The 21,479-nt window shown below is 41.2% G+C and overlaps 2 protein-coding genes and 1 long non-coding RNA gene across 3 annotated transcripts; all 3 read left to right on the top strand.

Moving 5' to 3' along the window:
* Window positions 1-1,333: 1,333 nt before the first annotated feature.
* Window positions 1,334-2,616, top strand: LOC116374097 (uncharacterized). Its single transcript, XR_004209910.1, has 4 exons — window positions 1,334-1,419; window positions 1,686-1,754; window positions 1,954-2,036; window positions 2,333-2,616. It is a non-coding gene; the product is annotated as an uncharacterized LOC116374097 (long non-coding RNA).
* Window positions 2,617-5,731: 3,115 nt separating this feature from the next.
* LOC109890286 (proton channel OTOP1-like) lies at window positions 5,732-13,350 on the top strand. The gene is made up of 6 exons (XM_020482268.2): window positions 5,732-6,831; window positions 7,099-7,235; window positions 8,037-8,095; window positions 8,219-8,349; window positions 10,039-10,949; window positions 11,234-13,350. The coding sequence occupies exons 1-6, from the start codon at window positions 6,453-6,455 to the stop codon at window positions 11,402-11,404; spliced, it is 1,788 nt and encodes a 595-aa protein (XP_020337857.1). The 5' UTR covers window positions 5,732-6,452; the 3' UTR covers window positions 11,405-13,350.
* A 3,007-nt stretch (window positions 13,351-16,357) lies between these two features.
* LOC109890285 (D(1B) dopamine receptor-like) lies at window positions 16,358-19,788 on the top strand. Its single transcript, XM_031823885.1, has one exon. It carries the CDS (start codon window positions 16,470-16,472, stop codon window positions 17,847-17,849), a length of 1,380 nt encoding a protein of 459 aa, XP_031679745.1. The 5' UTR covers window positions 16,358-16,469; the 3' UTR covers window positions 17,850-19,788.
* Window positions 19,789-21,479: the final 1,691 nt, after the last annotated feature.

Here is a 21,479-nt window from a genome sequence, read left to right as displayed (position 1 = left end):
CCAATTCTTGCTGTGAGATGTCACCCCGCTCTTCCACCAAGGCACCTGCAAGTTTACGGACATTTCTGTGAGGAACACTGACATTCCTGCCTTGCAGGAATTCACACACAGAACGAGCTGTATGGCTGGTGGCATTGTCATGTTGGAGGGTCATGTCAGGGTGAGCCTGCAGGAAGGGTACCACATGAGGAAGGAGGATGTCTTCCCTGTAACGCACAGCGTTGAGGTTGCCTGCAATAACAACAAGCTCAGTCCGATGATGCTGTGACACACCGCCCCAGACCATGACGGACCATCCACCTCCAAATCGATCCCGCTCCAGACTACAGGCCTCGGTGTAACGCACATTCCTTAGACGATAAAAATGAATCCGACCACCAGCCCTGGTGAGACAAAACCACGACTCGTCAGTGAAGAGCACTTGTTGCCAGTCCTGTCTGGTCCAGCGACAGTGGGTTTGTTCCCATAGGCGACGTTGTTGCCGGTGATGTCTGGTGAGGACCTGCCTTACAACAGGCCTACAAGCCATCAGTCCAGCCTCTCAGCCTATTGCGGACAGTCTGAGCACTGATGGAGGGATTGTGCGTTCCTGGTGTAACTCAGGCAGTTGTTGTTGCCATCCTGAGCCGGTCCCGCAGGTGGGATGTTCGGATGTACCGATCCTGTGCAGGTGTTGTTACACATGGTCTGCCACCGTGAGGACAATCAACTGTGCGTCCTGTCTCCCTGTAGCACTGTCTTATGGCGTCTCACAGTACGGACTTTGCCATTTATTTCCCTGGCTACATCTGCAGTCCTCATGCCTCCTTGCAGCATGTCGAAGGCACGTTCACAGAGATGAGCATCTCCTTTTACTGTTTTTCAGAGTCAGTAGGAACGTCTGTAAGCTGTTAGTGTCTTAACGATTGTTCCACGGGTGCATGTTCATTAATTGTTTATGTTTCATGGAACAAGCATGGGAAACAGTGTTTAAACCCTTTACAATGAAGACCTGTGAAGTTATTTGGATTTTTACGAATTATCTTTGAAAGACAGGGTCCTGAAAAAGGTACATTTATTTTTTTGCTGAGTTTATTTATATAAATCATGTAATGTAGTCTTCGTTTTTCATCTGCTAGCCAAGTTACATAGCCTGTAATGTTAGCTGATAATTGTTGTATAATTGTTGGTATGATTTAGTTAATGCTAGCTAGTTAAAGTTACTGTAACTTTAGCTAGCTATATTCAACATTGAGAAATGTACAGTATGTCCTCATTTATACTCAGATATATGTCCTCATTTATACTCATTTAAACTCATACTCAGATAAAGTCTCTCGCCACCTCTCTTTAAGACTTTAGTCCCTCTCTTATCATGCGCCTGTCCAGTTAAGTTGTAGAGAGTGTGGGTGCTGTGAGAAACTCAGCCTCCACAAACAGGTATGACACACACACACACAATACACACACTCAGCCCACACACTCTAGTTGAATCAACATTGTTTTCACGGAATTTCAATTAAATTACGTTGAGCCAATGTACAATAGATATTGAATTGACGTACTGACGTATGTGCCCAGTGGGACAGATAGAAAGAGAGATGACCTAATCTAGGTTGTTAAACTTGACAAAAACCATTTTTGTATTAGATGTTACATTTCATATCAACTACTCATGTTGAATTTGTCTAATTTATGTATTTCAGGCTGGTATGTTGGGGTGGCCTGCTTTCATATAGTTTGGGTGCTGTGAGAAACTCAACCTCCACAAACAGGTAAGACACACACAGATGACCCAACGATACACTCTCACAATCTCTTTACATCCTCCTCCCTTTAGTCCCTGTCTTTCACGGTCCCGTTAAGTGGGTGGGTGGGTTGGAGTTGGGGGGGGGGGGGGGGGGGGGGGGGGGGGGGACCACCCAATGTAGGTTATTTTAAACGTGACAAAAATATGCCTTTGATGTTTTTCAGGCTGGTGTATTGGGGCAACCTGTTCTGTCCTCAGTATTTCAGACCAAAGCATGACCATTTTAAAGATATGGATCTACAAACAGGTTAGCCTCTATATAAAGTCTTTGGATGTATTTGCAGTGTGATTATAATGTGTTCTGTGTTATTCTTTCTTTTCCAATTGTAACTGAATGCCCAATGAATGTATTTACAGTGTGATTATTGCGTTCTTCTATCTCTATCCTCCATCCTCTATCTCTCCATACTGTCTTGTCATAATCACAGCAACTGATAGCACATACTCAACTTTTACTTGATGATAATCAATGCCATCAATCAATGTAATTTGTGTTACAAATAGAATTGTTAGTAATCCTGTATGTTTCTCTTTTGCTTTAAGTATCACACTACCCGGCAATACATGGATGTGTGCACTGCACTCATTCAAAAGTACTCCTCGTTGAGAGACCAGACAGGGAAGGGATATGTAAGAATTGTTACATTTTCCTACTCACATTAATTCACACACTAGTAACCTTTTTACACCATTGTGCCTATCCAGATCATGATGTGCTGGCTTGAATATATTCTTCTCACATTGTTAAACCATCACATTTCCAGCAGCATAACAAGACCATCTCTAGTTATGTAATTGACTAAGTCTGCTCGTCTGACATCGGTCCTAATATTCCGTCATTACATTTGTCATGTACCCTTTACAGCATGCAGCCGTTCTAATTCTATTGATTCTAATCCAGCCTTTTTATTTCACATCCTCCAATTGAAGTTCTCAAAGTCACTGCAGCCATTTTCCCCCTCCACCACCTCAAAGATAATCCAAGTGGTCTGAATGTCACAGACAGTACAAAGTTAGTCTTTAAAGAGTCTATGGTGTGCTCAGTTGTTAACTTACGGTTTGAAATATGACTTCAGTAACCTTTATTATATATATTTTGAATTCCATCACCTACCGTACCATAAGGATAGAGGGGAATCCCTTTGGAATGAGAACCACGTCCAACTCTTCTGGATGGACAGGAGCTACTAACTGAAGAGCCGGAGGACATTTCCATGGGATTGGGAATGGCAATGGAGATCCATTTCCTTTTTAACTACAGCTAATGTCAGGGCTAATTCAACAAGAGAAAAGCTGCTAAATAGATAGTTGAAAATAAAAAGAAGAGAGATGTAATGTTTGGGAAAGATTTGGTGAAGTGCTAACAGAGCAGTGCAAGAAATGCTTAATTCTGCAGGAGTTATTATTAAGGCTATGTGAAAGGATATAGGCCTACAGTCAGTGTCCAGACTTCAGTTATCATTTAACCCATCTGAACAGTACATTACAGTTCCCTTGACGTGCCATAGGACTATTTGAAGTCCCAGTCAGTTGACTGTTGAATTTCTATAGCGCAGGAGCTCTTCGGAGCACTCTAAATTGTTTAAAAATGTGTGCGGCGCATGGTGAAATAGTACGGAGCTCAATTTGGCCTCTGCATGCCTTCAGAGGCTCCGCAATTGCATCAAACCCTCCATATGAAGCCTCCGAACACATTTTCGGATCAAGCATTGATTGGCTTTTAGTCGAAAGTACAGTAATGGATGTTACCCATATGTGCTGAGTCCATAAAATACGCTACATGGTCAATCCAACGTCTGCATTTGCCTTGCAGCATTTACGGTGATATGGCCTCTCCAGAAGTCAGGGCATTTGCACTCCTTGCCTTCACGGAGCAGCACAGAGCTGTTGTAAAGGAAGTGAGCTTTTGTTTATACAGGACCTTCCTTCCCCACATACCTTCACCCAATCATGTCAATGTGGAGCTATACGGTTTAGATAAACGTCATAATATATTTGTGTATAATTTGCCTATGGACAAAGTTGTTTTTATTGATCCATATTTATTCGACAAAAGCAATGTCAAAAACAAATCATTGTGACATGTTTAATTAAAACATGTATAGGAGACCTTTTTTAAAGATCGACAACATTTTTATCTGTTCGACAGGGGTGGATTTTTCTTTTGTCGAACTTTCTTCATTGTGACATACGCTAATGTTAATGGTGTTTATTTGATATAAATGTCGATTGACGAATGTACGTGGGGCACATGATGTCACGAGTAACTATAAAACCCCATTTCATATTTATTTCTAAATGCCTACTGCTTGCAACATAAAACATTTTCAACTATAAAAATAATGTTTCTGCAGGACAAGGATTGTCCTGACTTTCAAGAATGCCTGAATTGCTTCGCCTTGCTTTTTCTGGTTGGCTGGCAAGTTTCACAATCCAATTTCAGATCTGAAGGAGAATGGAGAGGAGAGGAACCTGGCTCTGAGGGGTGGCCAGTCCTCTTCTGGCTTTGTTTTTTCCATTTACCTTTCTGTGTTTTATCATTTTCCTTCAATTCACAAGAAGCTGAATGTCTCACCCGAGAAAGCAGCCGAGTGAGCGAAACGGAGCCTCTCTTTTCTCTGTGTGTGTAGGCCATCTATCTGATGCTCTCTGGTCAAAAAGAGTATGACATTTTTGCTGCCCATAGAAGTGAATGCAAGGGAAGACAGCAAGAATTTGGCCTCCCTTGATTAAAAAAAAAGGAATAAAATAATAGCCAACCAGCGTAGAGCTAAACTTAATAAGGTCAACTGTGAATGGTCCTGACTCACCAAAAAAAATGTGTCAACAGAAGCCAGTTTGTATTTAGCTTCCCTCTATTCATATAACAAGAGAGCAATACACAATTGACAAAAACAACTTGAATGGTTGCATCTCGTTGTGTTGTTGTCCTCCGGTGGTAAGCTAGCTTGCTAAAAATGGCCTTTTCCTAAATTAGCCATGGATGGAGGTAGCGATTTGGACTTGTGGTTTTACTTTATTCTCAGTACTGGCCAATGATTATAATGGCGATTCTGATCCAATCATAAATTCATAAATTGTGCCACTGGCCTGAGAGGATGGTAGTTCAATATGTAGCTAGATCTAGAAGGCTAATGTTAAGTAGCTAAAGTTGCCCATGAAAGGAAGTTAGGCTAGCGAGCAAGCATTTTAGCCAGGTAGCCTAGGACAACAAAACATAAAAGGGTGTATATTGTGACAGAGTCATAGACCGTTTCATCATCATGAGAGAGAGGAGGATGGCATTGAAGTTTCTCTACAAGTAGGGTGAGTCAACATGTTTTTCTACTTGCATGAACCTACAGCAAGCACATAAACAGAAATCAGAACTATGAACAGCCACATATTTATCTTACATCGACTGGACTAAATTGTTTTTGGTATCTTTTAGATGTCGCTGTATTAGACTAAGAATAGGTGATTTTATGATGTCGAAATATTGAAATGGTGCTGGATTTTTGGAGTCAGCTCGTGATTTCTTTGAGACTTGCGGAAACTCTGTGATTCTAAATCATTCGTTTTTTGTAGTCCAAAACATTAACTTGCTTGACCTTGCTGTTGGTCATGTAACATGCAATGTGCTTTGTGGGCACAGGCAGAGAAACCTGGTTGCAGTCTCCTGTTCAGCAATTTTATTCCACTCGTTGTACACCATGTCATTTGCCAAAGACACAGTAAATGACCAGGACAAACTTTTTGGCAAATGACAGGAGTGGCAAGGAGTGTAATGTCAGCTAAAACGACTTGTAACCATACTACTGGAGGAGGGTTATGGGTTGAACGTGGACGTGTGTCGCACTTTGAAACCCACGCCCCATTGACATAGTACCTCCCACCAGGCAAAATACTGTGAAAAAAGTGTCCCATAATAAAAAGGAAGGTGCCTCTCGCTCCCATAAACACACGTTTTCTGGAGACTTGTGGGCAGAGATCTGATGAAATCGCGCACTGTATGCGCTTTCGGTTGCCTGATTGCGTCCAGACTGAGGAGAAATACGCAGACTATCCACCCACGTCCTGTGGTCAACCAGATCTGATCACAATCAGAACACAATGGGACTTTTGTGCATCTAGACTTGTCTTTTCTATGCGATTTTAGTATTCTGATAGCGAGAAGTCGCATGTAGACACTTCCAGATAGAGACAAGTGCTAGTTGGCAACGACCATGGAAAAAGCTTTTTGGAGATTAAGCTATTACATGACCAAGTAGATTATGTGAATGATTGGCACTTTTAGTTCACCAATTTAAAAAAAAAAAAATGTATTGCGGGTTCAACTGGACTACGGATGTGCGTCGCCGATGGCTGGAATTCAATCTATTCCGCTGAATTCACCCAGCAAGCGGTTATATAAGGTGATATAAAGTAATTTAATCTAAATGGTCCAGGATGACAATAATAGGTCAAACACACCATGTTAGTAAAGCTGGACACTGAATGAAAGCATGAAACAAGTGAGACCGTCTTTGGACTGAATCAACTTGCAGTTGGCAACGTTCGTATCCAATTGCGTCCCCACCTTATTGCTACAGGTTGAGCACTTGGCCTTTCACAAATGTACTTGTAGCACACAGTGTTGACATTGCTCTTCCTTTCGGACTCGAATGTTACATATTTAGGCGCCATGGCTGAGCACGGTGGCCCTCATAGTATGTGTTTAAATAAGGTAGACTGTCACAGTTCCTCCACCTTGTCCTCCAGCTCAGAGCAAGAAAATGAAATATTCACCAAGTTGAAAGTCAGTTTGACTGAGGACTATCCGCAGAAGAATGCGGAGATTCTGAGCGGCCAGTATGGGATTAATTTACTTTTGATCGGCGTGTCCTTGATGCTGGCTATTGGGAACAATGGAGCATCCGTGAAGGAAGAGCACCTGCTGTCGTTTATCACGACCCTCATAATCGTCCAGCTGCTATGGATGATGTGGTACATCGTGAGGAGAGGCATGCAGAGTAATTTACAGGCAGAAAAGGATGTGCATGCTACTACCTCTTGGATAAAAGGTACAGATATTTGGAAGATTAGGTTTCCAGTATGTAAAATGGTGTTGTGAATGTAAATCTCGAGGCTGGATTTTCAATGTTTTGTATAGTTAAATGCTTCTCAAGTAGCTGATTGAACTTTTCCAAATAGATTTGTTTTTGGTTTATAAAACTTTGGCGGAGAAACAAGCAAACATTGAATTGACATCAAAAGCAATTAAAGGATATTTTTGCATACTTTTTCGTTTCAATGCAGCCTCTTAACAACGAATGTTTCATTGATTATAGGGGGTTTAACTCTTCTTGCGCTCCTCTCGTTGATCATGGATGCCTTCAATATTGGCTATTTTGTGGGCTATCGATCATGCCTGTCGGCTGCTCTAGTGGTATACCCCATCATCCACGCAACTCACACAATAGCACAGGTAAGATACAACCCCCATTCTATGTTGATTTGATAACGCTTTTCATTATGGTATGGCCTATACTTACAAGGATTTATAAAGTGGTTTGTAATTTCTAAACGGATTATTCCATATATAGATGGTTTATAAATCTGTAATAAACAGTTATAACACATAAGTAAAACATGTGCTATTTTTGGGCTTGCTTAATAATGTGCTTATTATATATGAATGTACTGTTATTGATATTACTGTTATTATTGACAGTGCAGCCATAACCTCAGAATTTGGCAAGCAGCTAAATGACAAGCACACAGTTTAAACAAATGTATTATTAGAGCGTTCAATTATAATGTACATAGTGTAACTATTTATTTTAGATTTATAGAGTAATAACTAACAACTTATTTACCATGTATAAACCCCTTTTATACATTTTCTTAAATATGTAAAGTGTTAACATTATAGGTAAGCTGGCAGCTCTGTTCAAAAGTTTTTCCAGTAAAGGTATCTAAATACCACTTAAGCAGGTAATGTATAGAGCTTTATCTTGAAGTGGAATAATGTACACTTTGTTTCTCAGGCAAGAAAAAGAGTTGTCTGTACAAAATAATCCTGTCATTATCCATGTTATTGGAGTGAAACGTAGTGCAGGCGGAGGTAATCCTTCAGTTGAGAGGTCATTTGATATGTTCTCACATTCTGGTGATTCATTTTCACAGTCCAAATGAAAGCCTTCACCAGAAATGTTTTTTAGACTGATATAGTGAGTGTCTTGTCAGTGCTAGTTTGGTACAAATGTTAATTTGAGTTTTGTTTTAGGTGCATTTCCTTTGGTTTCACATCAAAGACGTCATCAAGTCCTTTGAGACCTTTGAAAGGTATTGTGAAATATAATAAATCTGTATTTTGAGATTGTCACAAGCCATGCGATAATTTATCTACCCAGCAACGACTATTGTGACAATCCATTTCTATTTTGATTCATGGATGTTTCCCGTCAGGTTTGGCGTCATCCATGCAGTCTTCACTAACCTGCTGCTGTGGTGCAGCGGTGTGATGTCTGAGGCCAATCACTTGCTAAACCACCACAATACAAGGCTGACTGCCCTGGGCTTTGAAAACCTCACCATGGGTAAGGGGACCAGGGTCGAGTGGCTGCTTGAAAAAAGGACAAAACTTGAGAAGCTCACTTAATTGGATGAAATGAAATCAAATCAAATGTATTTACATAGCCCTTCGTACATCAGCTGATATCTCAAAGTGCTGTACAGAAACCCAGCCTAAAACCCCAAACAGCAAGCAATGCAGGTGTAGAAGCACGGTGACTAGGAAAAACTCCCTAGAAAGGCCAATACCTAGGAAGAAACCTAGAGAGGAACCAGGCTATGTGGGGTGGCCAGTCCTCTTCTGGCTGTGCCGGGTGGAGATTATAACAGAACATGGCCAAGATGTTCAAATGTTCATAAATGACCAGCATGGTCGAATAATAATAAGGCAGAACAGTTGAAACTGGAGCAGCAGCACAGTCAGGTGGAAGTTGAAACTGGAGCAGCAGCATGGCCAGGTGGACTGGGGACAGCAAGGAGTCATCATGTCAGGTAGTCCTGGGGCATGGTCCTAGGGCTCAGGTCAGTTGAAACTGGAACAGCAGCATGGCCAGGTGGACTGGGGACAGCAAGGAGTCATCATGTCAGGTAGTCCTGGGGCATGGTCCTAGGGCTCAGGTCCTCCGAGAGAGAGAAAGAAAGAGAGAAGGAGAGAATTAGAGAACGCACACTTAGATTCACACAGGACACCGAATAGGACAGGAGAAGTACTCCAGATATAACAAACTGACCCCAGCCCCCCGACACATAAACTACTGCAGCATAAATACTGGAGGCTGAGACAGGAGGGGTCAGGAGACACTGTGGCCCCATCCGAGGACACCCCCGGACAGGTGAAGGGGGGTTGAACGGGAGGGGATGGATTAGGCAGTCCAGAAGGTCTTGTTTGTGTTGAACGTCTACTCTTTTAGGTTTCACGACACACGCACGGTTGCTGGCCCCAAACACCCGCCCCTCAGCTTGCGTTACCTCAAACGCCATTGTCCCAGGCCAGGCTGCTCCCAAGGGCGTTGCAATTACAGTGACTGATACATCTTAAGCCCGGGCTGCTCTATGGAGGAGAACCACCGTAGTGGTACCTTTTTGGGAGGAGTGGGGGTAGTGAGTACAGTAGGTAGAGGTACAGGGTTGAGTTAAGAAGCTGTCTTTAGAGGGCAGCACTAGGAAATGGTAGGGCTTCAACAAGTACATGGACAGCATTATTTTGAGGGAAAAGTAATTTTAGTCCAATGTGCTGAATTGTGTATATTGGTGTTGAGAAAGTTGGTTGATACACTTGATCCACCAATCTGATATTCTCATCACACGTGTGAAGAGCAGTTTGTGGTGATATTGATCACACCACCCACTGCTACATGAAGATTTCCATAGCTGAAATGACTAGGACATTGAGCTGTGAGGCCCAAACAGCACAAGGTCAGTTCATTTGGTAAATAACTAGACTCTAAATTCCCTTCCTACCACCCTTGTTGCTGATGGCAAAGGATTGTTTAATTATGTTACATAAGACCCAAAGAAAACAACTGGCCTCATGCAAAAAACACAGAAATATTTGATTAACTTGAGAGTTTCTAACCTCTGTGTAGTATACTTGTATACACAAATTGGAGGTCAATGTTTTGTAAAGTACATAAAGTTACATATGGTGGCAGAAGTGGGAATGCACTGGGCTTGAAATTGACACAATATTTTGTTTTTTTTAATGTGAGTTTCAGTGGCTATGGAACCTCATTGTAATTGCACTATCAGTGCCTGCTCCATGTTCGTCAACGGCCTCTACTACCTTTATCCCTTCAACATCGAGTACCACATCTTTGTCTCGGTAATGCTCTTCGTCATGTGGAAGAACATAGGGCGCACCATTGACCTCGAGCACAACCGGAAAAGGCTGGCTACCAAGACCCAGGGGCTGGTAGTCGGCCCCATCCTGGGTCTCGCCGCTCTGGCCAGCACCATCGGCGTACTGGTGGTCTACATCATCCACGTGGAAGAGTCGCTGGACATCCGGGAGTCAACCATTGCAATTTTCTACTACTACGGCATCGTCATGCTGGTGGTCATGTGCTCGGCCGGGGTCACGGGTCTGCTCATCTACCGTGCCGACCCCATGCCCATGGACACCAGCAAGAACCCCTCGCGGAAGCTGGACACAGAGCTCCTGTTTGGTTCGTCGGTGGGCTCCTGGCTCGTTTCCTGGTGCAGCGTGGTGGCCGTGTCAGCCTCACACAGCAGCCCGAGCTACCGCTGGACCAACCTGATGTACTCGCTGCTCAGCATCCTAGAGAAGTACATCCAGAACCTGTTCATCATTGAGTCTCTCTACCGCCAGCGGGAGGACGGTGAGAGGGAGGACACTGAGGTGGCGGGGCCTGCACCAGAGATATTCTCTGTGAACTCCTCCTCGTCTCCACCCTACAACGGAATCATCAACCAGGCGTACGAGAATCCGGACAATGGCTGCGTCACGCTGGAGAATGTGCAGAAGGAGAGTGGACAGGTGAATGGGTGCCCACAGAAACATTTGGAAGTGCCCCATCAGGTGGAGAACAACGTGGAGGTGACCCCGAGCAAGAAGAGTCAGATCCTGAAGAACATCGCTGTCTTCCTTTTCATGTGCAACATCTCAGTAAGCTTGCTGTACTTTACTTATTATTTATTATGATTTATTTATTGATAATAGTCAGCAGTGGTGTTATTGTCATAGGGTATAGCTAGCTCTCAAGCACACATACTGTATGATTCTCCCCCATTTCTTACCCTTCTAGCTACTTTTACTATCTACCTTTCATGCAATGTCCCAGTTGGGAAATGTATTGCACAGCTAGGAGTTTATGAAATACAGCATGCATTTACCACACAAAAAAACAATACCAAGTTAAGTTTAACCTTATTGGTGTCTCCTTACTGCAGCTCTGGATCCTTCCTGCCTTTGGCTGCAGACCCCAGTATGACAACGGCCTAGAGGAGGAGACGTTTGGCTTCACCACATGGACCACAGTTCTCAATTTCGCCATGCCGATTACCCTCTTCTACCGCATGCACTCTGTGGCCTGCCTTTTCGAAGTGTTCCGGAGAGTGTGACGAAGAGAGACCAATGAGACAAGGCAACATGCACAAGAACACTTGTGCAATACAGGTCAACCATTCAGGAGGCCATCTTGTCATGTACTTTGACTTCCAAACAAACATGGAAACACATTTGTCACTTTAGGGGTCTTATACTAGATAAGATGTCCCTTGTAGCGATGCATCTTCAGAAGCATTTTATAGCACCTGGTCTAAACAACAAATCACATTGATATGAGACCTTGGGTTCAAATAGTATTTCGGAATCTTTCAAATACTTTAGCTTTACATGATTGAGCTGGCCAGGCACAATGTAACCAATGGATTAGCCCTAAACGTGCAAAGTATTTGAAAGATTTCAAATAGTATTTATACCCAGGTCTGATATCACTTCGTTGTGTGTTACTGCACTAAAAAGATAAAATGACATTTAGATTTAGGTCTATCGTAAGTGTTTGGGTTTGTCTTTTGATTTTCATCCAAGTGTCGTTGAAGTCAAGTGTTATTCGACGCATATGTAAATAGTTAAATGTTTTGATCTAGAACAGATGTAAGCCAGGCGATGTGGCAATGTGTTATGAGGGCATAACATGATTATACCAAGCAAAGTGCCATAACACATTAATTTTTATCAAATCAACCACCGTGTTCACAGCAGTATGCTACTCCAACATCATAAAGAAGCCAAAGCAGCTCTCGCTTTGGTTATTTAATGTCACTAAAGAACTGTACTATGATTTGAAAAGCCATAAACTTTTTTTTTTGTTCTGCCATTTTTAGGATGTTCTCATTGGTCAGAAGAAAACACAGGAAACTCAAAACACTGCTGTGTCAGACACTTGAACTACTTGGCTGGTGACTGTCTAGAGTCCTACATGTACTGTAGTATACAGCAAGCCAGCACTAGACTTTGAATGCTCTTCTGTGTAGTATTGGACTGTAGTTCTCACAATCTCTCGCCAATGTTCATTGGACTGTTGGCAATACCTGCCCTTTAGATTTTATACTAATGTACCTAAACAATACAGACGTGGTTTTATACAATATATTTAACAATTTCAATTATGGAACAATATTTGTCTAAAAAAACAAACAGCGTGGTGTATGTGGAGCTTCCCGCAATCCACACTGATTCTTCCCCTGGACCCATATTAAGCTTAGCCTGGTGGAACCAGCCTATTTTCTGCATTTACACAAAGCAGACACCACTTTTTTGTAGACAGCTGAAGGATGGGCCTGTTGTTATGTTATTGAAAAGGGAAACAATACAATAATTGCACAGATGTACAGTATATACAGCATTGACTGGCATTCATTTTCCAAAAAGCAAATATGTTTGTTCAAACTGAAACAATTCTGAAACTGAACCATTTATCTTGATTGATGTCGTTTTGAAAAGTGAGCATTGAAAATAATCATATCCTGTGAAGTTGTTGATTGATGTTGTGAGGAATTACTGAAATGTAGCGCTACTGCATAGTTAAATGTAGAACAACATATTGAGGCTGCGGTGGAATATCAAAAAACAGAGTTCTACATTGGTGGTAACTACTGTACATTGTTCTCAGTTGTATGTGCCAATCTATGGTCAATGCTTATTGGTAAACCTGCAGCAATACTACATCCTCTGTGGACATATCTGAATGTACTAGATTAAAGCTACTGTAGCCTACATAGCCTCTGTGATAAAAATGATTGTGAAATTATGACAAATATTTTAAGTTAACTTAAATTCATACTGTAGGTCAGGGGTCAATCATGGTTTATTCATCCGCGGCACAATTTATTTTCTTAAGCGGATGGTCAGGGGGTCAGAACATAATTATACAGTGCCTTCAAAGTATTCACACATCTTGACTTTTTGCACATTTTGTTGTGTTACAGCCTAAGTTTAAAACAATGTCAAGTGGAATTATGTTTGTTGACATTTTAACTAATTAATAAAAAATGAAAATCTGAAATGTCTTGAGTCAATAAGTATTCAACCCCTATGTTATGGCAAGTCTAAATAATAAGGAGTAAAAAATGTGCTTCACAAGTTGCATGGTGTTTAACAGTGTTTAACCTTATTTTTTAATGACTACCTTGTCTCTGTACCCCACACATACAATAATCTGTAAGGTCCCTCATTTGAGCAGTGAATTTCAAACACAACTTCAACCACAAAGACCAGGGAGGTTTTCCAATGCCTCGCAAAGAAGGGCAACTATTGGTATAAGGGTAAAAAATAAAAAAGCAGATATTGAATATCCCTTTGAGCATGGTGAAGTTATTAATTACACTTTGGATGGTGATTCAATACACCCAGCCACTACAAAGATACAGGAGTTCTTCCTAACTCACTTGCCGGGGAGGAATGATTTCACTATGAGTCCAATGGGGACTTTAAAATGGTTACAGAGTTTAATGACTGGTAGGAAACAACTGAGGATAAATCAAAACAAATTGTAGTTACTCCACAATACTAACCTAATTGACAGAGTGAAAAGAAGGAAGCCTATAAAGAGTAAAAATATTCCTAAAAATGCATCCTGTTTGCAACAAGGCAATAAAGTAATACTGGAAAACAAATGTGGCAAATCAATTCACATTTTGTCCTGAATATGTTTGGGGCAAATCCAATACAACACATTACTGAGTACTACTCTACCATATTTACAAGCATAGTGGTGGCTGCATCATGTTACGGGTATGCTTGCAATCAGTAAGGACTGGGGAGTTTTTCAGGATAAACAATAAATGCAATGGAGCTAAGCACAGGCAAAATCCTAGAGGAAAACCTGGTTCAGTCTGCTTTCCACCAGACACTGGGAGATTAATTCACCTTTCAGTAATACAATAATATAAAATATAAGGCTAAATACAATGGAGTTGCTTACCAAGATGACATTGAATGTTCCTGAGTGGCCTAGTAAAAATGTTGATTTAAATCGGATTGAAAATCTCATAAATACAGAGCGTTGGCCTATATCATAGTTCAAATCATCTTCTTTCACCACACGTGCCTAGAGTTGAAAGCATATTTTTGTCAAGAAGAATCAATTTGTCTAGAATATATGTCAGACAATATACAGCTCTCACCCCTCAGTTTATCCTGCTAATTATTTGAATTTACTTACCATTCCTTAATTGTAGTTGCTGAAATACCGTCTTGATGCGTTAACTCGCCACAATGGCCACCTGGTGGCGACAAATGTTGCCTTTCTAGCAGGCAATGCGTTAGTGCATAAAACCCCCATCAGAATGAGATACGTTGCAAAGGTTGTTGCCCAATTCAGAGCTTGCTATATTCAACTCTTCAATAAAGGTCAGCCAAAGTCAACTTTACGCATTTTTTTCATTTAGCCTAGTCCCATCGTTTGTTGAAATGGAATTCCCAAATCATTCCAAACCGTATGTGACTATATTCCCTAAATATTTGACAAATTATACGCATATAGCCTATTAATTAATAGGTTTATCAATTTCAAATGCAGGCTATTATCTGAATGTATTTCATGCTTTATATTAGACTATTCGCATATGCTATATATTATGTGCTAGCCTATTATAAATAGTAGACATTTTAATTTACAATTTGTATAAATCTTTGTCACTGATGACTTTATATGCCTATAGGTAGGGGATAGGGTCTAACAAATACATTTGTATATATAGGCTATATAAACGCTTACTCACTATTCAGGGAAGGTGTTAGTCAGTCAAAAAGAAAGATGACCATAGACACGATATTTCATGAATAAAATCAGTAAATAATGCCAGAATTTAACATAACATCACATAGCCTAGATTGTACTCGATTGAATTTGGCAGGACACAGAGATTATTTTGATGGCGCGTCAAAACGATTTGACAGGCATGTTGTCGACGCATCTAAAAATAAATGTGACGTTTAAATGCCGGAAACTGCCAAGAGGATATACTGCACATGCAGATGTTAAAGCGAATTTTGTTATTGTGACTATACTTATACGTAAAGATTGTGAGAGTGACTCACCTAGGATGTTAGTCTGGCCTACCTGCTGCATTCTGCAGAAACCTGAAATTGAAATTAAACTGAAAACATTCCACGCTCATTCCAAACGCGTGCATAATTTGAGAGCTTGCTCAATTGCTCACAACGTAGGCTAGTGATGACCTTTATAAATGCAGAACTCCCTCCCGTGCAATGTTTATTTTAACACAGAAAATGTCTAATATAATTTCAGCCACAAAAGAAGACTTCATTCTCAAACATAGTGTCGTGCATAAAATTCGCATTCCTGAGGGAGAGTTGTTCCGAGCGCAATATCAGCACCACGGACAGCACCACTTGATATACAGTAGTGATTCATTTTCCCCACAGCAATAACATGCTCTATAATTTGTTCACTGTTTATAGAAAAGTGTAGATTATATAAAACATTAATAAAAAAATTGCAATCAGGCTTAATGTTTGCTAATTAAATTGTTGCTTTTGAAGGACCTGTGACTGTTTTTTTTAAATATAGAATAGAAGCCCACAACTGGAGTAGGCTATGAGGGTGCAAACTATAAATCAAATAGAATGCTCATGGTTAGCTTTTTACCAAGACAAATAGATCCTCCATCCTTGAATGAGGTTATAGTTTGTAATTTAACACATTCATTTTTTTTCACATCACTGTGATTGGGGTGCAGGTGCGTGTTTCCACAACCGATGTATGTGTGTGGGTACAAGTGCGTGTGTGCACGTTGGCTCAGGGGACTCCCTCCCTTCTCAAAACACTCACGAACTCAAAATATATCCGACCAACAGTTTCAGTGCGGCTGCCTTACTTTGGCCAGGGAGGTCAGACGACACGAGAGGTAATAACATCCCGTTGCCAATGAGCGACGCGCTTCAATTTTGGCGATTTCGCGCACCGAACGCCCAGTTCTGCTCAGCGTGGACGCAACACATTTGTTGCAAATTCACTAAGCAATCTCAAATCTTTCGTTTGTATATTATTTCAAATAGAATGGCAGTTGAGGAGACGACAGAGCCCCGTGATTTGGTTACTACTGTGTCCCCTGACGCGCATGAAGCCATGGACTGGCTTTCCACTTGAGAGGAGGACACATGGAGAACCCCGCGAAATACCTCTCAGTGCACGAGAGCCACTCTGTCCCGTTACCTCTTGGGGAGATTATGTGGAACTCGACCGAATCGGAGGCAAGATCCAACGGTGGAAAGGAATTGGTCATCCGGACAGTGACGGGCTGTTTGCTCTCCCTGCTCATCCTGTGGACACTACTGGGAAACATTATGGTGTGCTCCGCCGTACTCCGAATTCGGCACTTGCGAAGTAAAGTGACCAACATTTTCATCGTTTCTTTGGCTGTGTCGGATTTATTCGTTGCAGTTCTGGTGATGCCATGGAAAGCTGTGGCCGAGGTGGCGGGGTATTGGCCCTTTGGTACTTTTTGTAATTACTGGGTGGCTTTCGATATCATGTGCTCAACTGCGTCCATCCTCAACCTCTGCATTATCAGCGTGGATAGATATTGGGCCATATCAAGTCCGTTCCGGTACGAGAGAAAAATGACCCAACGAGTTGCCTTCGTTATGATAAGCGTCACGTGGACGTTGTCTGTACTCATTTCATTCATACCAGTCCAACTGAACTGGCACAAAGCCAGTGAAGACGAAACAGTTGGAGTCCATAACGCCTCCTTGGGTGAAGTAGAAGAAAACTGTGACTCTAGCCTCAACAGAGAATACGCCATATCTTCATCTTTAATAAGTTTCTACATACCCGTAGCAATTATGATTGTGACATACACGAGAATATATCGTATTGCTCAGATCCAAATCAGGAGGATAGCTTCCCTAGAGCGCGCGGCGGAGCACGCGACAAGTTGCAGGGCCAACAACAGACTCGAGTGCCAACACCACAATACCTTGAAAACATCTATTAAAAGGGAAACCAAAGTTTTAAAAACGTTATCGATCATTATGGGCGTCTTTGTGTGTTGTTGGTTACCTTTCTTTATTTTGAACTGCATAGTTCCATTTTGTGATAAACCACCGACTGACAAAGACGCAGGTCTCCCTTGCGTGAGCGAGACAACTTTTGACGTTTTTGTTTGGTTTGGCTGGACTAATTCATCCATGAATCCTATTATTTACGCTTTTAACGCAGAGTTCAGAAAAGCATTTGCCAGTCTGCTGGGTTGTCGTAATTTCTGCTCCAGAACACCCGTTGAAACTGTAAACATTAGCAACGAGCTGGTCTCTTACAACCAGGACACCCTTGTCCACAAAGAAATCGTGAATGCCTACGTCAATATGATCCCCAACGTAGTGGAATGCATTGAGCACGAGGACACGTTTGACAGGATATCACAGTTATCGCACAACAATGAAAATGCCACCGACTCTGTTTGTGACTTGGAAGACTGTGAGGCAGATATTAGCCTCGACAGGATGACACCATTCACCCCCAATGGTTTACATTGAATACACCTCGACAGGATGACACCATTCACCTCCAATGGTTTACATTGAATACACCTCGACAGGATGACACCATTCACCCCCAATGGTTTACATTGAATACACCTCGACAGGATGACACCATTCACCCCCAATGGTTTACATTGAATACACCTCGACAGGATGACACCATTCACCTCCAATGGTTTACATTGAATACACCTCGACAGGATGACACCATTCACCTCCAATGGTTTACATTGAATACACCTCGACAGGATGACACCATTCACCCCCAATGGTTTACATTGAATACACCTCGACAGGATGACACCATTCACCTCCAATGGTTTACATTGAATACACCTCGACAGGATGACACCATTCACCCCCAATGGTTTACATTGAATACACTTGTAACACCTCGTGCGTAAAATGATGTATTGCTTCAATCAGATATTTGAGATGTTGTGTTGTTGTCCCATGCTGAAAAGTGACGTAAATTGGTGTCTTATTACATAAGAAAAGTCTATGTTTATTAATTTATACTAAGGTTATGGCTTCTAAGTTCTATGTATTCGGAGCAGCAGGTGTAATGCAACCAGTTGCTCTTATTGACCAAGTGGGTTCTATTTGCGGTGAGGTACCCATTATTGAGTTCAGATATTATACTGCTTATCATTATCACGCTCAATGACAGTGTGCCGGACTTTTACAGACTATGGAAAAGGAGCAAAGCCTTACAAGGCAGTAACCACGCACGTTCATCACATGCAGTTGTTTAAAATGCCTTATTTATTCTGGGAAAGAGTGCAATATAGTTTTGAAACAAGGGAAATGTTACAGGATTGTAATATGTTTAATTTAAATGAGGCCAAAATATTTAAAGTGCTCCTCTCTCTCTCTCTCTTTCTCTATCTATCCTGCTCTCTATGTGTCCGTCTCTCTGTCGCACACAGACATAACTGCACAGCAAATTTGCCCACGCACACATTAGACAAAGGATTCTCAATCGAATTATGCACATAGAGCAGGCTTGCTTGACTTTACCCATAATAAATCCACACCGATTCAAATCGAATTAGGAACTGTTGGAAACCTTAATTTGACTGATTATGGTGAACACCTGCTAAGTACGCTAAGCTTAATTATTACTTAGTGGATGTTCTATTCTCTGTGTGATATTCTACCTCTCTATTTGGTGATACAAATGGCCAAGATGCACAAATCCAACCGTCTCCATGAGCCAAAGTATGGCATCCATATTAGGAAGTCCACCAGACAACATACATTAAGTTAATTGACTTGATGCATCTCCCTCATAGCCAGTTAATGATAAACTTTTAAGATCACATATGTCTACAAATTAATCAACAATTCAGATGATGTGCAATGAGGTAATACAGAAACTTGGTGTGAAACTCCACAGTGGGACCATGGTCAGCTGGATGTAGCCTACATTTCACCTCAGCTAATGTCCATCTTTTGATAATGTACAAATGACAATGATATTGAATGTATACTGTCATTCAAACAGTGAAGTGTGTCATCATTTTGTAATAAAAGGCTATCTAGCAGAGATTCCAGTTTATTCTAATGGTTCTTGTAGAATGAAAAGGGACACATTTACAGTGTCCATATGTCACGTTCTGACCTTTATTTCCTTTGTTTTGTCATTATTTAGTATGGTCAGGGTGTGAGTTGGGTGGGCAGTCTGTTTGTTTTTCTATGATTTGGGTATTTCTATGTTTCGGCCTAGTATGGTTCTCAATCAGAGGCAGGTGTCATTAGTTGTCTCTGATTGAGAATCATACTTAGGTAGCCTGGGTGTCACTGTGTTTGGGTGATTGTTCCTGTCTCTGTGTTTGCACCAGATAGGACTGTTTAGGTTTTCACACGTTTCTTGTTTTTGTAGTCAGTTGTTCATGTGCACATTTATGTATTAAAAGAACCATGGACACTTACCACGCATATTGGTCCTCTGATCCTTCTCGCCTCTCCTCTTCGGAAGAAGAGGAGGAAATCCTTGACACCATATTAGGACAGCCTCAGAGTCACGAGTAGTTAGTCAAGGAACTGCTTCCTGTTTTTGTCCCTAGCGAGAAAACAATGCTGTACTTGATATTTGCAATCTCTAATTTCATACATTCTTAGTTAATAAGGAGAATACCATGAAATAATTTAATATGATACTGCTAATAGACACACAGATGTAGATGGATAATTATCTTAAAGTTTAGTGCTTAAATACTCTTTTGGTATTTAGGAATAAAGAAAGTTGCACCTTTATGTTGTTCAAGGTCTCAAAATGGTTGGACATGCCACCATCACAGGCAAACCAACCATTAATGTCTTAACTGTCAGAAGTACATTTCCGATCTAAAAAAGACAGACTTTGCTCAGACAAAATCACCCAGAGGGAAATCTTCCAGACTTTTGTCTCAGTGTGCATCTGTAGAGTTTCTGAGTCCTCAGCTGTCTCTTTTTCCTTCCCATAAAACAGAGTTTAGTTATACTGTGAATTGTCCACATTTTGTCTCTGAGGTGCGCCATACTCTCGCCTTGATGAAACCATATGGGCTTAGCACTGTGCTGGAGCTCATCCTTCCCTCCCCGTGCTGAGGAGATGTGAAAGGTAGTTGGTCTTGATGTTCTGCAATGACAGGTTTGGAGAAGAAGCAGAGGCAGGCTCAAGGGGGTTTCTCTATCCGTCACTACAAATCCGTCAAAAGCATCTCTCTATTCCCACAGAGATGCATATCTCTCTCTCTCTCAGACCTGGGATAACTATAGTTTTCTGTGTAGAAATGTAAAAAAATTCCAGGGGAACAAATAGTTACTTTGAGGTGACTACAACTATTTGAATACAGATCCCGAAAAAGGAATACTTTTAAAAACTATTTGAATATAGATCTCAGAAAGTGACTACTTGAATACAGATCTCAGAAAGTAATGACTTTTTAAAAACTATTTTAGTAATACAGATCTTTGTATTATTGGAAACTATTGGATTGTTGCCTTTAATGGCAGGGTTGTATATTACAGTTAGTAACTGCATGTTGAAGATAGAAATAGAATGAATAGCACGTAATATCATGTACTGTTCCAATCTATCTGACAGGCATATTTGATCTACACAATACATTTCTCAGAACATTTTGTAAATGTCCAGTCTCCTGAATGTCCATTGCCCCAAGTGTACATAATCAAGTCAAACCATTTAACCAATTGTGTTTTGCACAGATAAGTATAAGTTGTGATGCTCAACTACTGCATGACTCTTTCAACATGCCAATGAAAAGGTTGAAAGCTTAATCAAATTGATATCTGAGCATACTGCAAATTAAATCAAAGCCATTTGCAAACATTGCAAACAGAAAGTTGGATGCAAAAACAATTTCAAACCTCTCTGTCCATCTGAGGGTTTAGGGCTCTATTCAATCCACATCTCGGAATTTCAGCTTTACAGCGTGCATGAAATTTAAAGGCAATGGTCCCGCTTTAGCTGTATATGTTGGCTCAATCACCATATGTTGGCTCAGTCACCACCGATAAATCCATGATTATCGAAAACTTCAACAAGCATTTCTCAACGGCTGGCCATGCCTTCCTCCTGGCTACTCCAACCTCGGCCAACAGCTCCGCCCCCCCGCA

This window comes from Oncorhynchus kisutch, linkage group LG5 (genome assembly GCF_002021735.2).
Source record: "Oncorhynchus kisutch isolate 150728-3 linkage group LG5, Okis_V2, whole genome shotgun sequence".
Classification (NCBI taxonomy): domain Eukaryota; kingdom Metazoa; phylum Chordata; class Actinopteri; order Salmoniformes; family Salmonidae; genus Oncorhynchus; species Oncorhynchus kisutch.
This window is presented reverse-complemented; position numbering and strand designations above follow the sequence as displayed.